The sequence below is a fragment of the Pseudopipra pipra genome, chromosome 5 (assembly GCF_036250125.1).
Source record: "Pseudopipra pipra isolate bDixPip1 chromosome 5, bDixPip1.hap1, whole genome shotgun sequence".
NCBI lineage: Eukaryota > Metazoa > Chordata > Aves > Passeriformes > Pipridae > Pseudopipra > Pseudopipra pipra.
In genome coordinates, this window is record NC_087553.1 from 10049481 (window position 1) to 10068241 (window position 18761).

The 18761-nt window shown below is 37.6% G+C and overlaps 1 protein-coding gene across 1 annotated transcript in view; it reads right to left on the reverse strand.

Annotated features, from left to right (window-relative positions):
• PLCZ1 (phospholipase C zeta 1) overlaps nucleotides 1-18761 on the reverse strand; it is a 47148-nt gene that overhangs the window by 2454 nt on the left and 25933 nt on the right. The window contains exons 8-12 of the mRNA XM_064654390.1: nucleotides 18264-18420; nucleotides 16521-16637; nucleotides 6052-6224; nucleotides 2940-3072; nucleotides 1089-1238 (exon numbers count right to left, since the gene is read on the reverse strand). Of these exons, the coding sequence (XP_064510460.1) occupies nucleotides 1089-1238; nucleotides 2940-3072; nucleotides 6052-6224; nucleotides 16521-16637; nucleotides 18264-18420 (730 nt within the window). The remainder of the gene's footprint in view (nucleotides 1-1088; nucleotides 1239-2939; nucleotides 3073-6051; nucleotides 6225-16520; nucleotides 16638-18263; nucleotides 18421-18761) is intronic.

The following is an 18761-nucleotide window of genomic DNA, read 5'->3' on the forward strand; positions in this document are numbered from 1 at the left end:
CTTTTCCAAAATATAAATCCCTCATTTGTGGCCATAATTAATCATACAGGCACATTAGAGCCAGAAAGAAAAATTGTATATAAGAAAAACCCAAATCAGTTATTTTACAGGCGTACGTAAACATCGTTTTCTGATATTTAAATTTGTCTCAGACACTGCAAGTTGTCGAGTTATTTATTTTTCATTATCTGGAAATATACTAAGGAAAGGAAAGTAAAAGGTTATCAGTGTGAAAATTGATGTTGTAGAGAAACAACTGTGCTCCAAGAGTAATGTCTTTGTTCTTGCGTAACTCCTCAACCTCAACTAAGAATCACAAGCAGCTTTATGACTTTAGAACACGGGGGAAAAAAAGCCATTTAAAATCCTGTTAAGCTTAATAAAAAAGGCGCAGTGCCTGTTGCCAGCTCCAGTGTTTTCCCTCCACATCTTTATTCACTAATAAAAGCTGTTTGTTTTGTCAGAAATAGCTTTAGAAACCCAGTGTGGTAAACAGCCATTTTACATAAGCCTTTCTCCTTGGCCTACTGACTTCTGTGTGTGCTCTTTATGCACAGCCTATTCATTACAAAAGGTTCCAGGAACCGTTCCAGAAACTCTAGTAAGAAAAATACCATAAATATTTTGCCTGATTTATATTCTTTGTTCTCCACTCTGAAAAGTTGCAGATAGGTTACCTGAGGGTTTTTTGGTGGTTGGTTTTGTTTTAATTTGGTTTGTGTTGGGTTTTGAGCCTAACTGAGTAGAAAGTGCACAAAACTGTTGCCTTCATAGCCATTCTGACTAATCCTGCTCCTTGTAGTGAATTAAAATACCATCTGAGCAGTTTCTATCTAGAGTGGAATATTGCAGTAGGAATAATTAACTGTCATTAATATTATTTTGATTTCAACATCCTGGATTCACATTCACAGGGATTTGCATACTTCAAAAACCAGGGAGTGCCATTTTTACATATAGTTATACAATCCTCCTTTAGAAAATAGACATAATGCTGCACTTTCTCAATGCTGCTGTAATGATAAAAGCCTGGAATGTCACAGATTTTTTTTTTGAGCTGTTATAGGTGGCTCACATAAAATTGTTACCTGTATTCAGGCTCAGCACAGGTAAAGTGTATTGACCAAGGAATTCATTGTTAACCAGAGAGACCTCATCCTCCACACAGAAGCGTATCATTGCTAGTTCTGGAACTTGGATGTTAAAAGAGAAGGTTTCGTTCCATTTAGGGCACAAAGCTAATGGGAAAAAAAGAAAAGAAACAGGATTAAAATACAATTTCATTTTTTCTACTTAATAACTGAATTATTCTATCTGCTGTCACTAGTTTGAACTGGTGAGGGTTCATTCTTCTTCCCTAGATTTCTGTGCCCATTTAAACAGATGATGAGACTCCCACTGACTGCGGGGGTACGTAGATCACATCTTTTGTATAGATTATGGAGTTAAAACTCTCAGTGGGAAGCTCTGAGAATGAAACAAACTTAGACAGCTTGTGACTTGCTTACAGTATATAGGCCAGCCCCTTCCTAAGGATTTGTCATGGATTATCATACTGTAAAACAAAAGCCTAACAAAGTCGGTGTCATCTCTTAGAAAAGCAAAACAGCCAGGTTAAGAGCCCCTGCTAAACCTAAATTTTCCTACAGACATATAGGAACTATATGTCTATATAGACATATAATTTCATGCTTTTGCCAAAGTTTCTCCTTTCACAGTGCTGGAAATGAGGTAGGAGCTAAATAAATTCAGGTAGTAAAACATTTGCTAGACTAGAAATACAAAAAGAGGATGTGAAACAGGAGGGGGTTGCTTTGTCTTGAGCAATGATCATACAGAGAAAAGAAATTCAGGGGCTGATTTAAAACAGCAACCATCTATAAAAAGGCAATGGAAAAAAATAGAAGACAGAAGTACAGGAGAAGGAAGATCACAGGCAACTTGTAGTCTGAGACATCAAGAAGATCTATATGATAAAGATAAGGGAGTGCTTGAAGGCAGCTACAAAGAGTACACACTTCACCTGTCAAGCAATTAAGGGACTACTCCTACTAGAAGCTTCATATGAGCTAAGTGATGAAGCTACGAAAGTTTCTTCAGAAAAAACAGTCTTTAAATGTACCAATTAGTGTACTGATTTAGGCTGGTTGATTTGCTTCATATCAACCCTTATGGTGCTGTGTTCTGGATCAAAACAGTGTTGATGACACACCAACGTTTGAGCTGTTGCTGAGCAGGATTTGAACAGTGTCAAGGACCCCTGTCTTCTTTGTGCTGCAACACACCCTCCCCATCCCAGTGAGCAGGCTGGGGGTGCACAAGAAGTTGAGAGGAAACACAGTGGGGACAGCTAACCCCAACTACCCAAGTGATATTCCAGACCATGTGGCATCATGCTTGGCAAAAGAAAGTCGGGGGAAGGGAGGAAAGGAGGATGTTCAGAGTTCAGTGTCTGCCTTCCCGAGTAACCACAATGTATAACGAAGCCTTTTTTTCCTGGGAATGGCTCTGTGTCTGCCTGCTCTTGGGAAGTGGGGGATGAATTCTTCATTTTTCTCTGCCTATGTGTGCAGCTTTTGCTTTACCTCTTAAACTGTCTTTATCTCAACCCAAGAGTTTTCTTCCATCCAACTGGGGGAGAGTGGGCAAGCAGCTCTGTGGGGCTGTCCAGGGTGACAGAAGGGTGTAAAAACAATTCCATCTTCCTTTAGGAGAGTGCTCCTAACTAGGAATTTGTGCTTCCTGAACCTACTAATCTACAAAAATGGCACATAGCACAAGCTTCTGCTACAAATTTTGTGCCAAAAGAGTCTAGTCTATAGAGAAATAATTGGAGTTTCTGTAAGTTAATACCAATGCCCTGGGATGCAAAACTGATAATTCCTTATAAAATACTACTGTGCTTTGTTCACAGTCAAGAGAATCAGACTGATGCTCACCATTGCTTTTTACAACACTAGATTTCTTTTTTGCTTGATCTTCTGGCACACCATAGATTTCTATCTGCACTAAAGGGTCAGCTTTGTTAGTCTTCGACATGCTGCTGGGTGGTAACTGATGACCACTGATGAGCTGGAAAATTAAAGTTGTAATGGATTGAAATAACTCTAAGAATCAATTATACATAGTAACCATATAGTAGCCATAGTAGAAATAGCTGTTTCATAAGAAACTACTGTAAATAGCATATACCAGCCATAAACTCTTCTAAAAATGTATATTAAACACAAGAAAATTAAGAATATGGTCCTTCCCATTTAATTTTTTGATAATTTCATAGAATCATAATGGTTTGGCTTGGAAGAGACCTTTCTTTAAAGGTCATTTAGCCCAACCCCCCTGCAACAAACAGGGACATTTTCAACTAGATCAGGTTGCTCAGGGTCCCGTCCAAGCTGACCTTAAATGTTGACAAGGACAAGGCACTTCTTTGGGCAACCTGTTCCAGTGTTTTGCCACCCTCATTGTCAAAAAAAAAATCTGATATCATGCTTTAAATAATAATTTTCAGGTTTAAATTTTGATTCAATAGCTAGACATAAATATTATACTTTGTTAACATGCAAAATAATAATGTTGGAGGAATCAGTTTCATGATTTCTTGCATTTTCTGATACCAAGCTCTTGAATTCCAGTTTGTGTCTAGTGAACCAGCATTAACATCCATGGTGACATCAGCATTGTATTACAGGGTATGTAGCAGACTGCCTCACCTATGTTCCTTCTCTTGCATAGTAATACATAAAACCTCTGCATTTAGTAAGCTCCCCGATGTTTTTCTCCTTAATTTAGTTAGCTACCTAAAAATTTTGCCTCAGACTGCCCTGTAATCTGGCACCCAGCCTAAGAAAGGACTCATGAAAGTCACAACTTTGTGTGCTTTCTGCCTGTATTTCAGGACACCTAGGAGAGAATAACCATCTGTGCATAATCTGCTTTTTAGAAATTGGTGTATGGAATGTACCAATAGAGAGATACAACCCTGCAAGCCTTGGTGAAAGATATGACTCCTGATCCTGGTGTCAGAACTAAGCATCAAAACTCAGAGATTCTTATTCCCCTGTCAACCACCAGAAAATCAAACCCCACAAATTCCACCTTTTGCTCAAGTATTTCACCTTGCTCCAAGAAAACTTCTAGCCTGACATATTGAAGAGCAGTGGCTTAGCACACACCAATGCTGTCCCCTTTCTTCCTAAAAAATAGCTACTACCTTCACTAGAAAGCTTTGCAATCACTCATGGGGTGCCCACTTAGATCCTGGGGAGGTTCCTTGCCATGTCCTGAATGTCATGATGAAAATGCAGCCCCACTGGCCAAGGCCTGCATCACACTCCTATCCCATTGCTAGACCCAGTCTAAGTCCCCCATGGGGTGGGAAAAGAGTGAGCTCTTTTCAGCACACAATGACCTAAATCCATAAATCCAATTAATTTTTGAGACCCAAGGTGAAGCAGACATACAGAGAGTAGGAAAAAATGTTGGGCTCAGAAGTTTCCTTATGAAGCACCTTGAATATCTGTATTTGTCCTTCCAAGGCTATATACTTCTTGGTGATGGGAATGGTGGTACATCAGCTTAAGAGGGATATTGAATTCAGTAAAATCAGGCCCTGTGTGATTTTTCTGTTCAATTCTGTTCTTCATTGATTGATTCATTCCCAGTCATTCTTAGACATTTGGCCCCCAGATGTTTTATATCTTTGCCTTCTGTTAAATAATTTCTCTACTCATCAAGGTAGAGACGAGTAGAAACTTTCTCAGCAGAAACTGCTTCTCCTTTGACTCCTGCTCCTGATTCTTTTTGTCTTCAACCACCATTTCCTGGGTTTTGCTGCTGACTGTGAATGGAGATCCCTGTGCCCTGCAGTTCCTCAGCTGGTGGGATGCCATTGCTCCTCTGTAGCCTGCACCACCCAGCCTGTAATCTCAGTCTGTGCCCTCAGCCTAAAAAGCTGCCTTTCTCTTTTCCAGCTTCTCTCACACTCAGGTATTTACATCCCATTGTCAATGAATTTGTCTGTCTCCTGCATTACAGCTGGGGAGTTCTGCTCATCTTAATTAATTCCTGCTTTATACAAATAAGGGCTAAAATAATTGAGGTATTTGCCTGGCTGCTTGAAATCATTCAGCAATGTCTATTCACAATTGGTATGCTCACTGTCAGGACACTGAAATGGTCTTGATTAGGTGCATGCATTATGTAAGTACTTCATAATTGGTATTAACTAATGTTTTATCTCCACTCTTTATTTTTCAGAAAGAAACAAAATAGCAATTATACACTAATTTTATGCTAATTAAATGGCATTTATGCAAGTAGTGTACTGTGTAATCAGAAATATCAATTTTTCATTGGGAAAAGGTAGTTTTCTAACCAGTGAACAATTATAAGGCATCTACTTGACCTCAAAAAAAGGGTTTTTCTAACCCATTATTTGTAAATGACATGTATTTCTAATATTTTTAGAATATTTTAATTTGGGAGAAGTGGAAATAATTCAAAGGCTTATTAATTCATCCCTCTTCACACTTATTTATATTATTCTAGGATGATAAATAGTCTTTCATGTATGCACAGGAAGATAATGAAACTTAAAAGAAACATAAAGCTTCCTATCATATCTTTAAATATTACTATTTGTGAGTTAACATTATAACAGTACATGTGGTATCATTAATATTTAAAGAAAAAAAAAAACACCAAAAAGGCACATTTGATTTCTGAGTTTTCAGAGTTCAGTCTCCACAGCCACAACTGACCGGTCCCTTTGTCAGCTACACTGTTTATATTTCTGTACACAACACCACGAGAAAAATCATGTATTTTTACAAACTCTTACAAGCTCTGAACACCTACATATTTTAGCAAACATGAGTCAAGTACAAATGGGAAAGCACCCAAGCAGCAATAGATACTGAGTTTTGCCGTCTTGTTAAGAAACAATATTAAACTTCTCGACGACCAGAAATGGGGATGAGAAACCGATAATAGATAACAAATACATCTGAACTACAAAACATTTGTTTTCCCATTTCTAAATAATCTTACCCTTATTGACAGAGACATTGGTTTACTGTATGCTCCCACATTTTTGGGTGTAAACGTTGTGTTGCGATCTCTCAGGAACTCGGGTTTCAGCACGTAGCCACAACCACCGTTGTCTAGGAATTTTCCATCTTGCAATTCCATCTGTGTTCCCGGTGTCTGGAAGTTTAAGGCCACTGTAAAATTGGATAAATATTGATTTTAGTGAATTAGATTTGAGACCATTTTATAAAACAAATAGTAAAAAAAAAAATGCAAGTGGAGTTAAAATAGGTATATCTTTCAATTCATCTGTAAGTTCCTGTTATTTCTCTTAAATTTAGCAGCATTCAGTAATTAATTGTTTGCACACAAAAGTAGTGCACTATTTAGAACTGCACCACTTTAAGAATTTCCCTATAGATCTTTTTTATATTGCAGTATGACACGTGTTTTCCATTTTCTTTCTAAATTAGACCTTGGAGAATGTGAAAGGAGACATCTTTTTTCTCTATGAGAACTAAATTCACATACTAGTTTCTCTACAGCAGCAAGACCCTGCAACCCAAACTTGCTAACAAAGTTCTGGTGCAGAAGGCAAAACTCTGGGATTGTATCTAACCTTAGTTATGGTGCAGAATTCATCACAAAAACACGTCACCCAGAAGATCAAGAAGCTTTATCTTAGAGTTAGAATATTCAGTGCAAATACATATAAGTTTATAGAAGCAATTTTAAAAGTGTTCTTAAATTTATGTAAGCATTCAAGCTTAATCCTCCAATATTGGTGACTATTGTCAGAATACACCTGACAGCTTTTCCTTTCCTTGGCAGTTCAAAACATTCCTGGTTTGCTGCAGCAGCAACAATACAATACTCACGTCTCGTCAACAGGATATTGTAATTCATGAGATAAAGCCAACATTGAACTAGACCTGTTTAATGAAATTTCCCCTATTCCAGTACATTAGAGCTTCCTGTCACATTCAAAATAGAAAAAGCAGAAGTCAAATCAGCGAAGTGATAACATGACACGTGTTAAATAGAAAAGGATAAAAAGTCATTTCCTTGATGGCTTGGTAAGAAAAAAAAAAGGAAGACTTTAGCAGTTTAAGTGAGTCCTCATAATTCAGGAAGAAGATGTTATTAGATGTTCCAATGAAATAATATAAATGTACTGAATGAAGATTTGGTTCAATTCAAAAATCCTCATCTGATGTGGAAAACGCACAAAATGTTTTCACTTCAAAATTATTTGTTTCTTCACTGCTTTGATGATCCTTTTAAAACATTCTCTAGTAAATGACAAAATAGAAATGAAGCAACTGGTGCTATGGACCTGGTGTTTGCACTACACTTGTTTTTGGTGGGGTTACTTCAGAAGAGCTTTAGCCTGGTTCCATGGCCTCAAAACCAACCAATGGCTGGAATACACCAGGTGCTCCCCCTGTGCATCATCTAGTTCATCTGAAAGGAATGCCATTTGTGCTACCTGAGATTGCTCTGCATCATGAACCAACATGGAACGAGTAGGAACAACTCAAAATCTTGCCTAAAAAATCCCAAACAAACAAAAAAGCCCCAAAACAACAAAGACAAAACACAACATGCACTCCTGCTTTGAACTAAATGCTAATGTAGATGCAGAGAAAATTTTGTGTCAATATGCAAAGGAACTTTTTCTACCTTTGACAATAGAAATCAAAGTGTTCATAGTGCCCATTACAGGGTAAGTATTCTCCTGGTATGGTTTTGGCAGTGGTTCACAATTCGGTTTTTTATGAGTCAACACATCATCCAGAAACAGCCCCAAATGTGGTGCTATATGATGCTTGTCATATCTTAATGCATTGATTCAAGCTGTGCAATGATGCTACAGAGCTGCAACCCCAAGGGCCCTGGAAGTCTGGGCCCTGGTGTGATCTACAGATAACCCAGTTCATAGATGATTCCTAGACCATACTCAGAAAATGTGGTTTAAAAAGTGTAGCTGAAATTAGGCAAATTGAACAGTTGTAGCTTCAAATAGCAGCTTCCACACAATGAAACAAATTACATAATGAGACTATTGCTAAATTTGCTAAGTTTTATAGGCTACTAAGTAGGAAAATCTGATGTAACAACAGAAACAAGCAAAGGAGAATACTTTACATGTCATCACTTTTGCAACACATGTGAAGGGCAATGTTATTATGGGTTCATATCTTCAAACATCAACACTATATTTTCACTTAATTTAATTTTACCTCAGAGTAAGTTAAAGACACACAGAACAGTAGCTTTAACTTACCTACTGGTTTCTTGGCATTGCAAGTTTTAGGGAGGTTAAGGCAATGTGAAATTTTGCATCCTATGCTCTGAGATGCACACCTCTACTAAAACTGTTTGCAAGGTTTGCAGCTGCTTGGGGCCTCCTAGGACACTGTTTTATGGTGTATTGTTGATGTGCAGTTTTTCTTTTTAATTATAATCCTTACACTTTTTGAGAAATGGGAAGGATCATAAACTAAAGCCTATGCCTAGCAGTGTGGGCTTAGCAACATCTTTCTGCAAGGAAGACCGAATTTCTACCCAGTGTTTCATTTCAGTTTTGCTGAATTCAGGAGCAGAACTGTCAATAACAACCTTTTACTGTTGTTTTATGAAAGAGTAGAAATTTAATGCATGTATGAAGAGAGCTTTAAACTGACAATTTCTTTTGGAAAGAAGCCTAAATGCTCTTACAATGAAACCATTTGAGCAGTACATCATCTTAATGTGTGGCTTTCATGGGGAAGCACAGACACCTGAAGTTTAGCACTGTGTACATTTAACTTTCGCCTCAATCCTTTTATTGAGCTCTGAAAGCCTTTTAATGTTGACATCAAAATCAAAAGAGCAAAGCAAAACATGGTCTTGGAGGACAACCTGAGCAAAGGAATTCCTCAGTGTGATTCCTGCACCTGAAATGGATCTATCTTCCTGGAACCACATGGCCAAATCTCCTTCAGATCAGAGTATTTAATACTCAAGTCATCTTCCACAGCTGTCCCAGTAGGCCCCAAATGTAAATAACTTCCTATAGCACATGGAAGTTAGGAAATTGCCTAGCTCCAAAAGATGAAACAATCCACACTGCACAGAGGAATACAAAGGGTATATTTGACCAAAACCCTCTGTATCACAAGGAGTTAACTAAAGTCAGTCCTACAACTAATAGCAGAACTAACAACCTTCTAAATATTCAGATACAGCGCCTTCCATAAGCACTACCATTCAAGACGATTTATAGACTAAAAGCAAAAGCTTTTTAAAACCAAAATGAGCCCTGTAACTATGATTTGAAGGCAGTTGAGGAAAACTGCACATCTTCTGTCTGTGATCCTGCCTCTCAATTAACAGTCCTGCTGGGACTTTAAAATTGCCATTTTTTATTTTTTATTCTTTGCTCCTGGCTCTATCGGCTGTATTACTTACATAAGGTTTAGTGTATTTTCTCCATTTAAAAGGGAAGATTTTAAAATGGCTAAGGACACATTTGTCATCAATTTTTCTTAAAATGAGCTGCTTAATTGCATTTTATGCCATTTAAAATGCATCTCAAAATTTTATGTGATTTCAAACAATATCATATGTAAAAACCGTTCATTGCCAGTGTTCCTATCTCCATGATTTACCTCACTCATTTAAGTCTAAAGAGATATAATAGATCACACTTCCAACCCTTTTGTCAGCCTTGTTGCCATCCCCTCAGCTCTTTCCAATTGTCTCTGTTCTTAAAACGGGCCACTCACAATGAATGCAATGCAATTCTGTGCCTTAAATATTTAAAATTTGAGCTGAATTCCACACAGACTGGGAAATGCTGGTGAAAACAGGACCATATCCTAATGATCTGGTATGTTGCCATTGGTTATGAGATGATCTATGTGATTGGATTTGAAGTCATTGCTTTCATCCCACGTTAGCACTCCCAGCTGGGCATTGACAGTCTATCCTTTCTTCTCACATGCAGCTCACAGCTGCACCCAATCCATCACTGCCCAAATTTAGAGAAATATTTCAGAAGTCCAGGAAAGATGGAGAGAGACAATTTGCAAGGGCATGTAGTGACAGGACAAGTGGGAATGGCTTCAAACTGAAAGAGAGCAGATTTAGATTAGATATTGGGAAAAAATTCTTTATTCTGAGGGTAGTGAGGCACTAGAACAGGCTGCCCAGAATACAAAGGGTATATTTGGCTGCCCAGGCTGCCCAGAGAAGTTGTAGAGACCCCATCCCTGGAAATATTCAAGGCCAGGTTGGATGGGGCCCTGAGTAACCTGATTTAGTGGAAGGTGTCCCTGTCCATGGTAGGAAGCTTGGAACTGCATGATCTTTAAGGTTCCTTCCAACCCAAACCATTCTGTGATTCTAAGTTCTCATATGGCTGGGTATTCCACATGACCTTTTTTTAGAGGGATGAAAGGGGCTTTTAAAACTTAGTATGAGTTGACTCAAAGTCTGGATGCAAAGGGAGGATATTCAGTCATCAGATTACATTAAAATCAACTGAAGACACCTGAAGGAAGAATAAACTGTAACATGATGACATATTGTCACCTGCTCCATATACCAGGAGGCAAGCATTAATTTAAAGGAAGCAGACTACACAGCAATGGGATCTCATCAGTAGTAAACAAATTCTATCAAACTAATACCATCATCATCTGAATGATAAATACAACACCCATTTCTAAGCCTTGTGCAAGCATTAACTATCACAATGTGCTCAAATACAAATAATATTTCTCTTTGAATACTATTTTCAATATACTAAATCTAATATGCAGTCTGATGAGTCTGCATAGGAGAAATGCAATGCATATGTAGTACCCTATAAACCTGTCTCACTGACAGTAGGTGTAAGGAAGATAATGTGCTCCATCACCAAGTGGTCAGAGTATGAAACCAGGGAAAATGGTCTTTTTTTAAGCATGATTTTTAACTTTATCTATCTGAGAAAGTAGAAAGACTTGCAGCATAAGCAAGCCTCTTTGCCAAATTACAGCAGCCTCCTCAGATGGCTCTGAGCATTGCTTGCTGTTTTGGTCTTGTCTTGACATGTCACTCTGATCCCCACTGCCATCTCTGGGCACTTAATTCAGGCTTGAGGACATCCTGTCCAAAGTCAGTCTTTTAAGTGTCCTCAGCATCCCTTTTGCCTTGAGCTTTTTAATTTTTCTAAATCTTCATGCAGCTCTAGCCCTCTTGCCAAGCCTGTGAATAGGTGAGATCCCACCCAAACTTTATGAACAAGGACTTTGGTCTACCAGAAAAAAAAAAACAAACATAGTGATCAGTTCCCTTGCAACACAGAGCAGGCTTAAATGGACAGTGCAAATTTTGGCACACAAATTCTCATCTCTTTTTCTGATCAAAAAAATTCGTCAGACTTTTTTTTGTATTTTTCCTTCTCCTTATGTATGTATTTTTTGTATGTATTTTTTCCTTCTCCTTACAGAATAAAATTGGGCTTTAGATATTCAGACTCTGAATATTATTAAGCTTAATTATAATTTCCGGCTTTATTTGTCACTGATGTATTTTGAAATGGTTGTTCTTATTTTACAGACACTTAATTTCTGAATGACTTACAATATGAGGGATTCTGCCACGGTAAGAGTAACTACTCTTCTGAGAACTGAGTAAATGCAGAGCTGCCTGACATAACATGCTTAGAATGGGCAGTCAGTCTTTTTTTTTATTGTCATTGAACCAATTCAATTCAATACTTTTGCTCTAAAGGCGCTGTCATTTGAAATGTTAAGAATTCAGCCCTGCAGTTCATAATTGCTGACATTGTTCCCACATAATTACAAGGAGTTCTACTGGACAAAAAGATGTCGGGTGATTAAAAGTCATCCATTTTCCACGTATATCCACGAGTGGTTTCAATTAAGGATCCTCTCTCATGAGGTTCTCATGGGAGAAGTACCTAAAGCATTTCTGATAAATTACCAAATCTAAAATCTAAATTGATTTTTGCTACCTAACGGATGTGTCAGTCTGAAAGTTACACTTCAGTGTAAGTCTGAGAATCTTTTAGTTGTCATTTACCTGATTTCATTCATCATTAAACAGATACTTTTACAAAATAATTTAATTTTTTTTTTAACTTGTGACTCTTGGCAGAACAGTGTATTTTACCAGCTTCCCTTTCCTGTTTTAGTCTGACTCACTGACACAGAGTTTAGAATAAGACCAGCAAAGATTTCAGAGGTATATGTGTCCCTGTAATTTTTTTCTGTCTTTCTTTAAAATTTACTGGATTTCAGATAAATGATTTACTATTCTACTGGTTGTCTGAAGTGAAGGTAGCTGGAAAAAACTGATAAAACTAAATTCAATGTTTTGTGCTTTTAGGTGAAATTCCAGTGTATATTACATACACCAAACACTCTAAAAAATAAACAGACTACAGAGCAGCCCAAGAGCTTTCTCATAAACCTGACAGTAGGCACATTTCTGCAGGAGAAACATGAAACTATCATTCAAAACAACTCCCAGACCTTGGAGCCATTCCAAAGGAAAGCTGAGTACATTTAGGGAGCTTCATACATTGAATGATATTGTCCCACCTAACCTGTACGTGTCTACACCTGAGTTAACTGCCCCACCACAGCTTGTGACGATCAAATCAATGAAGTTTAATGGACAGTATATTAAAAAAATGGGTCCTTACTGGAAGTATTTCATTAATCATATCCCTGGAGTCTGCAATTCTAATAGCTGTCCCACTGGGCTGAGGACTTATGGGCAGTAAGAAGCAAAGCAAACTTTTTTGGGGAGGTCCATAAACCAGGATGGCCATGTGGCCTATTACAGCTGTGGAACTTTTTCCAATTATTTAATAAACACACTTATTTCTTTGGCATCTCGGTATCATCTTTACACAACACATTATTCATCAGTATTTAGTAAGATTTGTGATAGTTGTGTAGAGACTGTTCTGCAGCAGTTGGAGGATATGGAAAACATGGAAGGGGAAAGAATGTTAGAAAGAGAGTTGTATGAACTTGACCAAAAACAATGCATGGCCCTCCAAGACTGTGTGTGGGCTCCCCTGGCAAGCAGGTTAAAACACCTTCAAGAAGATCCCCCTCGCCTAGGAAATGAAACAGGGGAAATGCATCAGTTGAATTCGTTAGCCAGGTTGTAATAAATCTAGTTTTCACTTCCTAAAGAGGAATTTTTGGACTGTTAAAACCATATTAGGAAGAAAATAATAATATAGGTATTGATACAGAACCCAAGCAAGGTCGGACTTCAGTTGTTTTAAGTTGCAAAGGTGAGGCACACCAAGATTTAAATAAGCAGGTTTCTTTTCCCTAGGAAGCTTCAGAGGTTAAAATCAGAACTAGTTAGAGAGCTTTTTATCACTCCTCTTTTTATGAAATTTTTTTATCATATTATTGCACACAAGATTAAGCCACAAAACAGATGTGACAAAACTGCCAAGATACATTTCAACATCACAGACCAAAACAAAACCTAGAATAAGAAAAAAAATCCATCATGCAAGTAGAGGAACTTTCACAGCAGCATACAAATTTTTATGAGTGCTCCAGAAAGCAGGTGCTCTATGTGGCCTCCTCTGATCCAAAATTCTGTACCTGCCATACCATGGCTTTCTCATAAAACCATGTTTTAGTGATTCCTGTAGAGTGTTTTGATACATGGATAATGTTTCATACTGCATGCAAAGGCCATATTCAAAAGGATATTTAAGTCTTTCTATTTTTATTTTTGCTGAAGCTTTCTTATGTTTTGGATTTTTTGCTCTGTTTAGTCAATATAATTCAACTGATATATGTTTATTTAAATAACTGTCCTGAATTTTCTTTCACCGCATGAATCTTTACATTCATTTTATTTACTACATAAAAATGAGCTATGGATACACCAAGCCAGTTCTTTCCAGTGCCACACTGCAGTTGTATGCAGGAGGCATACTAATTTTCCACAGAATATTAAAAGGGGTTTTTTTTCTCCATAAGACTTCTTTGTTCACAAAACCTACCCTTCTCTTATGAGTCTCAATTTTCAGAGAATGGACATGGAGAGTGATATCCCAAAGCAATTTTGTGGAAACTCTGTACTCTTAACTGAGGTTTTTAACTTGCCTTCCCCTGGAAACTAGGTTTACACAATTACACGTCTCGTCCTCAGCCCCAACAAATCTCGAGCCTGTTGGACCATTTCATCCTGCTTTAGCTGAGTGCCAGACTGCTCCAAGTTAATATGTTCCAAGCAATTTAGGGAAAATTGCTGGCAAGGTAAAGAGAAGAGCACAGTTTTGGGTCGATCACTAAGGGAAGTGAAGGAATAGCTCAGCTCTCATGTCATGATGGAGAGGCCTGGCAGGTGATATTATATGTAGGTTTGACCAAAACCTAATATATTTTCTTTGTCCAGCCAGAAGAGTCATGGATGTTAAAGGAACTTAAGCTAGCAGGTGCAGGGAGGGTAAAAGGAGCTGAAGAAGGGGAATAGGTGACATAGGAGAAATCTGAGAGTCCTGTGAACAGTTTTAGGGAAATGGCAGAAGGGATCTGGAGGGATTACTTCTTTGCATGGGATGTAAAGTGCAATGGCAGGGAGACAGGAAGGGTATGTGGACTATGCAGACAAAGGAGAGACACAAAAATTAGAAGATCTGTGTCAAGGCAGTGGAAGGACATCAGCAAAAGATTCACTGAGATTCCCTCTGGGACTTGCATTGTGAAGAGCAGTTATATTTCTGCCAAACAGTTATCTAAAACAGATTAGGGAATTAAGAATAGATCTACCATGGTTTGGAAATAATATACGTGTAGAATTGTTTAAATCAGCCTATTCCCATGAGAATATATATTTTTTTAAAATGAAGATGCAAATGAAGGGACCAAGAGGGCAGATTTAACCACTTCCTGCATATTTTCAATTCTTCCAGGGAGGGCCTCAAGCCCCCTCTACACCAAAAAAAATATGTTTTGCGTACTATTGTTTAGAATGACTTTTCTTTAAAGTATACTCTGAGTAAACAGTAACTTTGAAAGACTTCAGTTCTGTCTGAGATCTAACAAATGGATATTTTTTGCAGAGATAAGTATGGAGATTTACAGGCTAGAAAGAAAACTAGTAAACTGCAGCATGATAAGCCTGGGAGATTAGTTGAATTTTAAATTAAGGACCTCTGGCCAGTGCTTTCTCCAAGCATAAAACAAACTTACTAGTGTTTAATAGCAATGGGGATAGTATATACAGTGCTCATTCTAAGTTCTTGAACTGTAAGAGCATAGCTGGGGATACATTAGGGGGTTAAACAATAAATAATACATATGTGCATGATTCAGTGGAAATTGCACATCATTAACAATATTTTGGAGAAGATAACTTGCCACAGAAGATATTTTTGGAGCTGAGAAAAGAAACAAGTGGAAAAGACAGCCTGGAACAAGGGTGACATCAGCTTCAGGGCCCTACAGGCAAAGTGAAATCTGTGCCTGTCCTTGGATGAGTATTTTAATGTAACAAGGTGAGCCCATACCTGTCACCTCTCAAAACTGGGAGCCTACGGCAAACTGCCCTGCTCACCCCAGAGCCTCCCTCAGGTGTCCTTGGCATAGACTCGGAATAAAAGACAGAATATATATGTGGATGCAAAAAATACTGTTCTCTACTTTACCTAAGGCTGAAGAAGGTGTAGGAGACAGACACAGAAAAATATTCTGCAAATGAGAATCTTTTCAACTGAAGAACAGAGAGACGAAGGCAAGATTGTCTCTAAAGCCATTAAAAAGGGGAAAATGCTTGCAGATGAGAGGTTTCTCAAAGCCTGCTGAGTACAGAAGTCATGGTTATTTTTAACAGTTTTAAATTAATAACTTGAAACTAAGAGAAGCAGGAATTATTGTTATTTCATTGTTCAGGGAGCTTTGTACTGGAAATTAAGATGTTAAATTTATGTTGTGTCTGTACATACACTGGAGACTCCCAGCAGCTCCCAGCTGTACCTGGGTGTTGTGCTGACCAGGAGTGTTTGAGTGCCTCCTTGCAGTACCATATCCTATTCTGGGAATTCTTGGCACCACTATTAATTGTTGTGCCCACATTTCCTGCATCTGTGCAACTTCTGTCACAGAAAACCACTGCAAACCCACAGATCCTTCAAAAAAGACTTCCACTACTGAGTAATGGAAGCTTAAAAATGTTGTATCGTTTAAACAAACTAAAAATAAACTAATAAAATATAATAAATGGGATGTTTGGGATAAGATACAGCTATTTAACACAAAGTGATATTTATAATTACTAGGGATGAAAAATTGCTAGGATATGTGGGCTGAAAGAGAAGTTTATATAACACAAAATGAAATTGATGCCAGTGGGGGAAAATATGTAACTTATATAACAAAAAAGTACTCCAGGAAGCAAAAAACCCCTTGTATCTGTAAAACCATGAATGCAACAGTCTCTGCAGACAAACATACCCATTTGACACCCCACATTCCAGAATTCTTGAGGATTATAATTTGAAGAGGTCATTCTTGTTCCTCTCGGGTAGATTCTTGTAATAAATCTTGTAGTATGTGAAATAAACTCTTTAGCTTAAAAAACAGAATGATAAAAGCTTGGTAAGAAAAACTTTGTTATTAAAAAGAGTCTATTCAAATAAATAACAATAAAAATACAATAATCTGATCCAGCAATTTTTTTAACTCAATATCATAACAGTGTATTCTATTTTAATATTAATATATGTATTATATAGTAATATATTGCTCTGAGATACAGCTAAAATCCTATTTTAAAACTTCAATATTTGACTCATATTGCTGTGTAAATGCAGACTTATTTTAAAAGTTTAATAACCAAGAATCATTCCTTCACTGAAATATTCTGTTTCTTCACTCTTTGCTAGGTAAATATACAATTTTTACACTAATGCCCACTGTGTTCTCATGGAAAACTAAGACACAAAACAGGAAAGTGCTCAAAAAGCCCTCTCATGCTTTAGTAGCTCAATAGGAAAAAAAAAATCACCCTAAGATGATCTCAGCTTGTTTACTGTTTTGAGGATTAATAAAATGACTGAAGAATATCAAGATGCACAGCACACTTTTAAATGACATTTAAATGGTTTTTAATAAGCCTCAGAAGACAGTAAGTGGATTGGTTTTCTTCCTGCTAGCAGTGTTCCCTCCCTCCTCGTATGTAGGCACAAACTACTCCCATGTGGGAAACTTCAGGTGACTTCTATCTACACGATTCCTTTTTAGAAATTAAACGAAAGGTTTTTCATTTTCCACCCTGATCCCTTCCATCCTCCTTTAACCCTATTTTTTGGGGTTTTTTGCTTGGTTTTTGTTTGGTTTGTTGCTTCTTTGATTGGGGTTTTGGCTGGGGTTTTTTGTTTGTTTGTTTTCAATATAACTACTTTTATGTTCACTAGATTGCCAGAGGAGCCAGAGAGGTCTGTCTGTTGGCAAAATCCTACTTGTTTTGATGCTGTTCAGCACCATTCACCCACCCAACCACTGAATCACCTCCACAAAGTGGTGGGTGGCAGCTGGGCTGGCCCTGAGTGAATGGGCATGTGGCAGATTCATTGTCATGGCCACTGATCTCTGTCCTTAACACTCCCTCAAGGCTCTTGGCAGGCAGCTGGAGTTCAAACAGCAGAGCCTGAGCTGTAGTGGCTGCACCAAATGGAGATGCTCCAACACAGAATGAGTTTTGAATAATCCAACTTGGCTGCTATGAAAGGTCTGCTCCAATGGAGCAAATTCCCTTCTCTGGGATTTATCCATCCTGTCAGTCTTATCTTATCCCAAAGCCAGGGAGATTCCATGCCCAGCTCCAGTGAATGCTGAGACCAGACATGGAAGGGAGTGTGAAACCTATTCCACGTGTTTTCAACTATTGGCTATAACTTCTAAATTATTTGATGCAGAAAGCAATTAGTCAAAAGGCAGCCATACATTTTATAGACTATGTTAATATTTGCTCTTATAAAGCCACGTGAAATTAAAAGAAAGTTGCATTTCAATTTTCCTCAAAAAACCAACTGAAATAAAAAATGCAGCGCAAAGGACATTTCTAAAACAGTATTATAAAAACAACCACATAAAATCCAAAGGTATGTGTTTCATAAAATTTTAACCCTTCCAATGTCCTGACAGTGAGCCGTATCAACAATGTAACTTTTAGCTGAATAAATCAAAATAAATTACCTGAATGTTTTACAAATTTTCGTGCTTTAGCCTCTCCAATTGAATTATTTTCATAGCACTTCTGATTCTCTAGGGAATGCTCAAAGCTCACAAACTTTGAAGATTTGGTATAAACCACAAGGTCTGACAATGCAAGGGCAATTTTTGGCTTCTTCACCTAATAATCATATGAATAATGGAAAAATACAAAAGTCACAATTTTCATATTTCATTATTATTATTGCTATCTTTAATTCAGAGAAACTATCAATTTGTATGAATAAAGTATGAGAAAATGGGTCACGGTTAATGAATTTATGACTTTTGATAGCGAGAGTTGACACAGAGATTATTAAGGTTATTGTGTCCATGTTTATCACAGCAATTGTAGGGTGAATGGAGAGATGCTGCCAGTGTTCTTTTGGATAGCTTTATAATTGTCCTCATTCTGAGACTGGTATGTAAATTAACATAATTTTTCATGGCTTTAAACATCACTCATTTAAAATATACATCCAA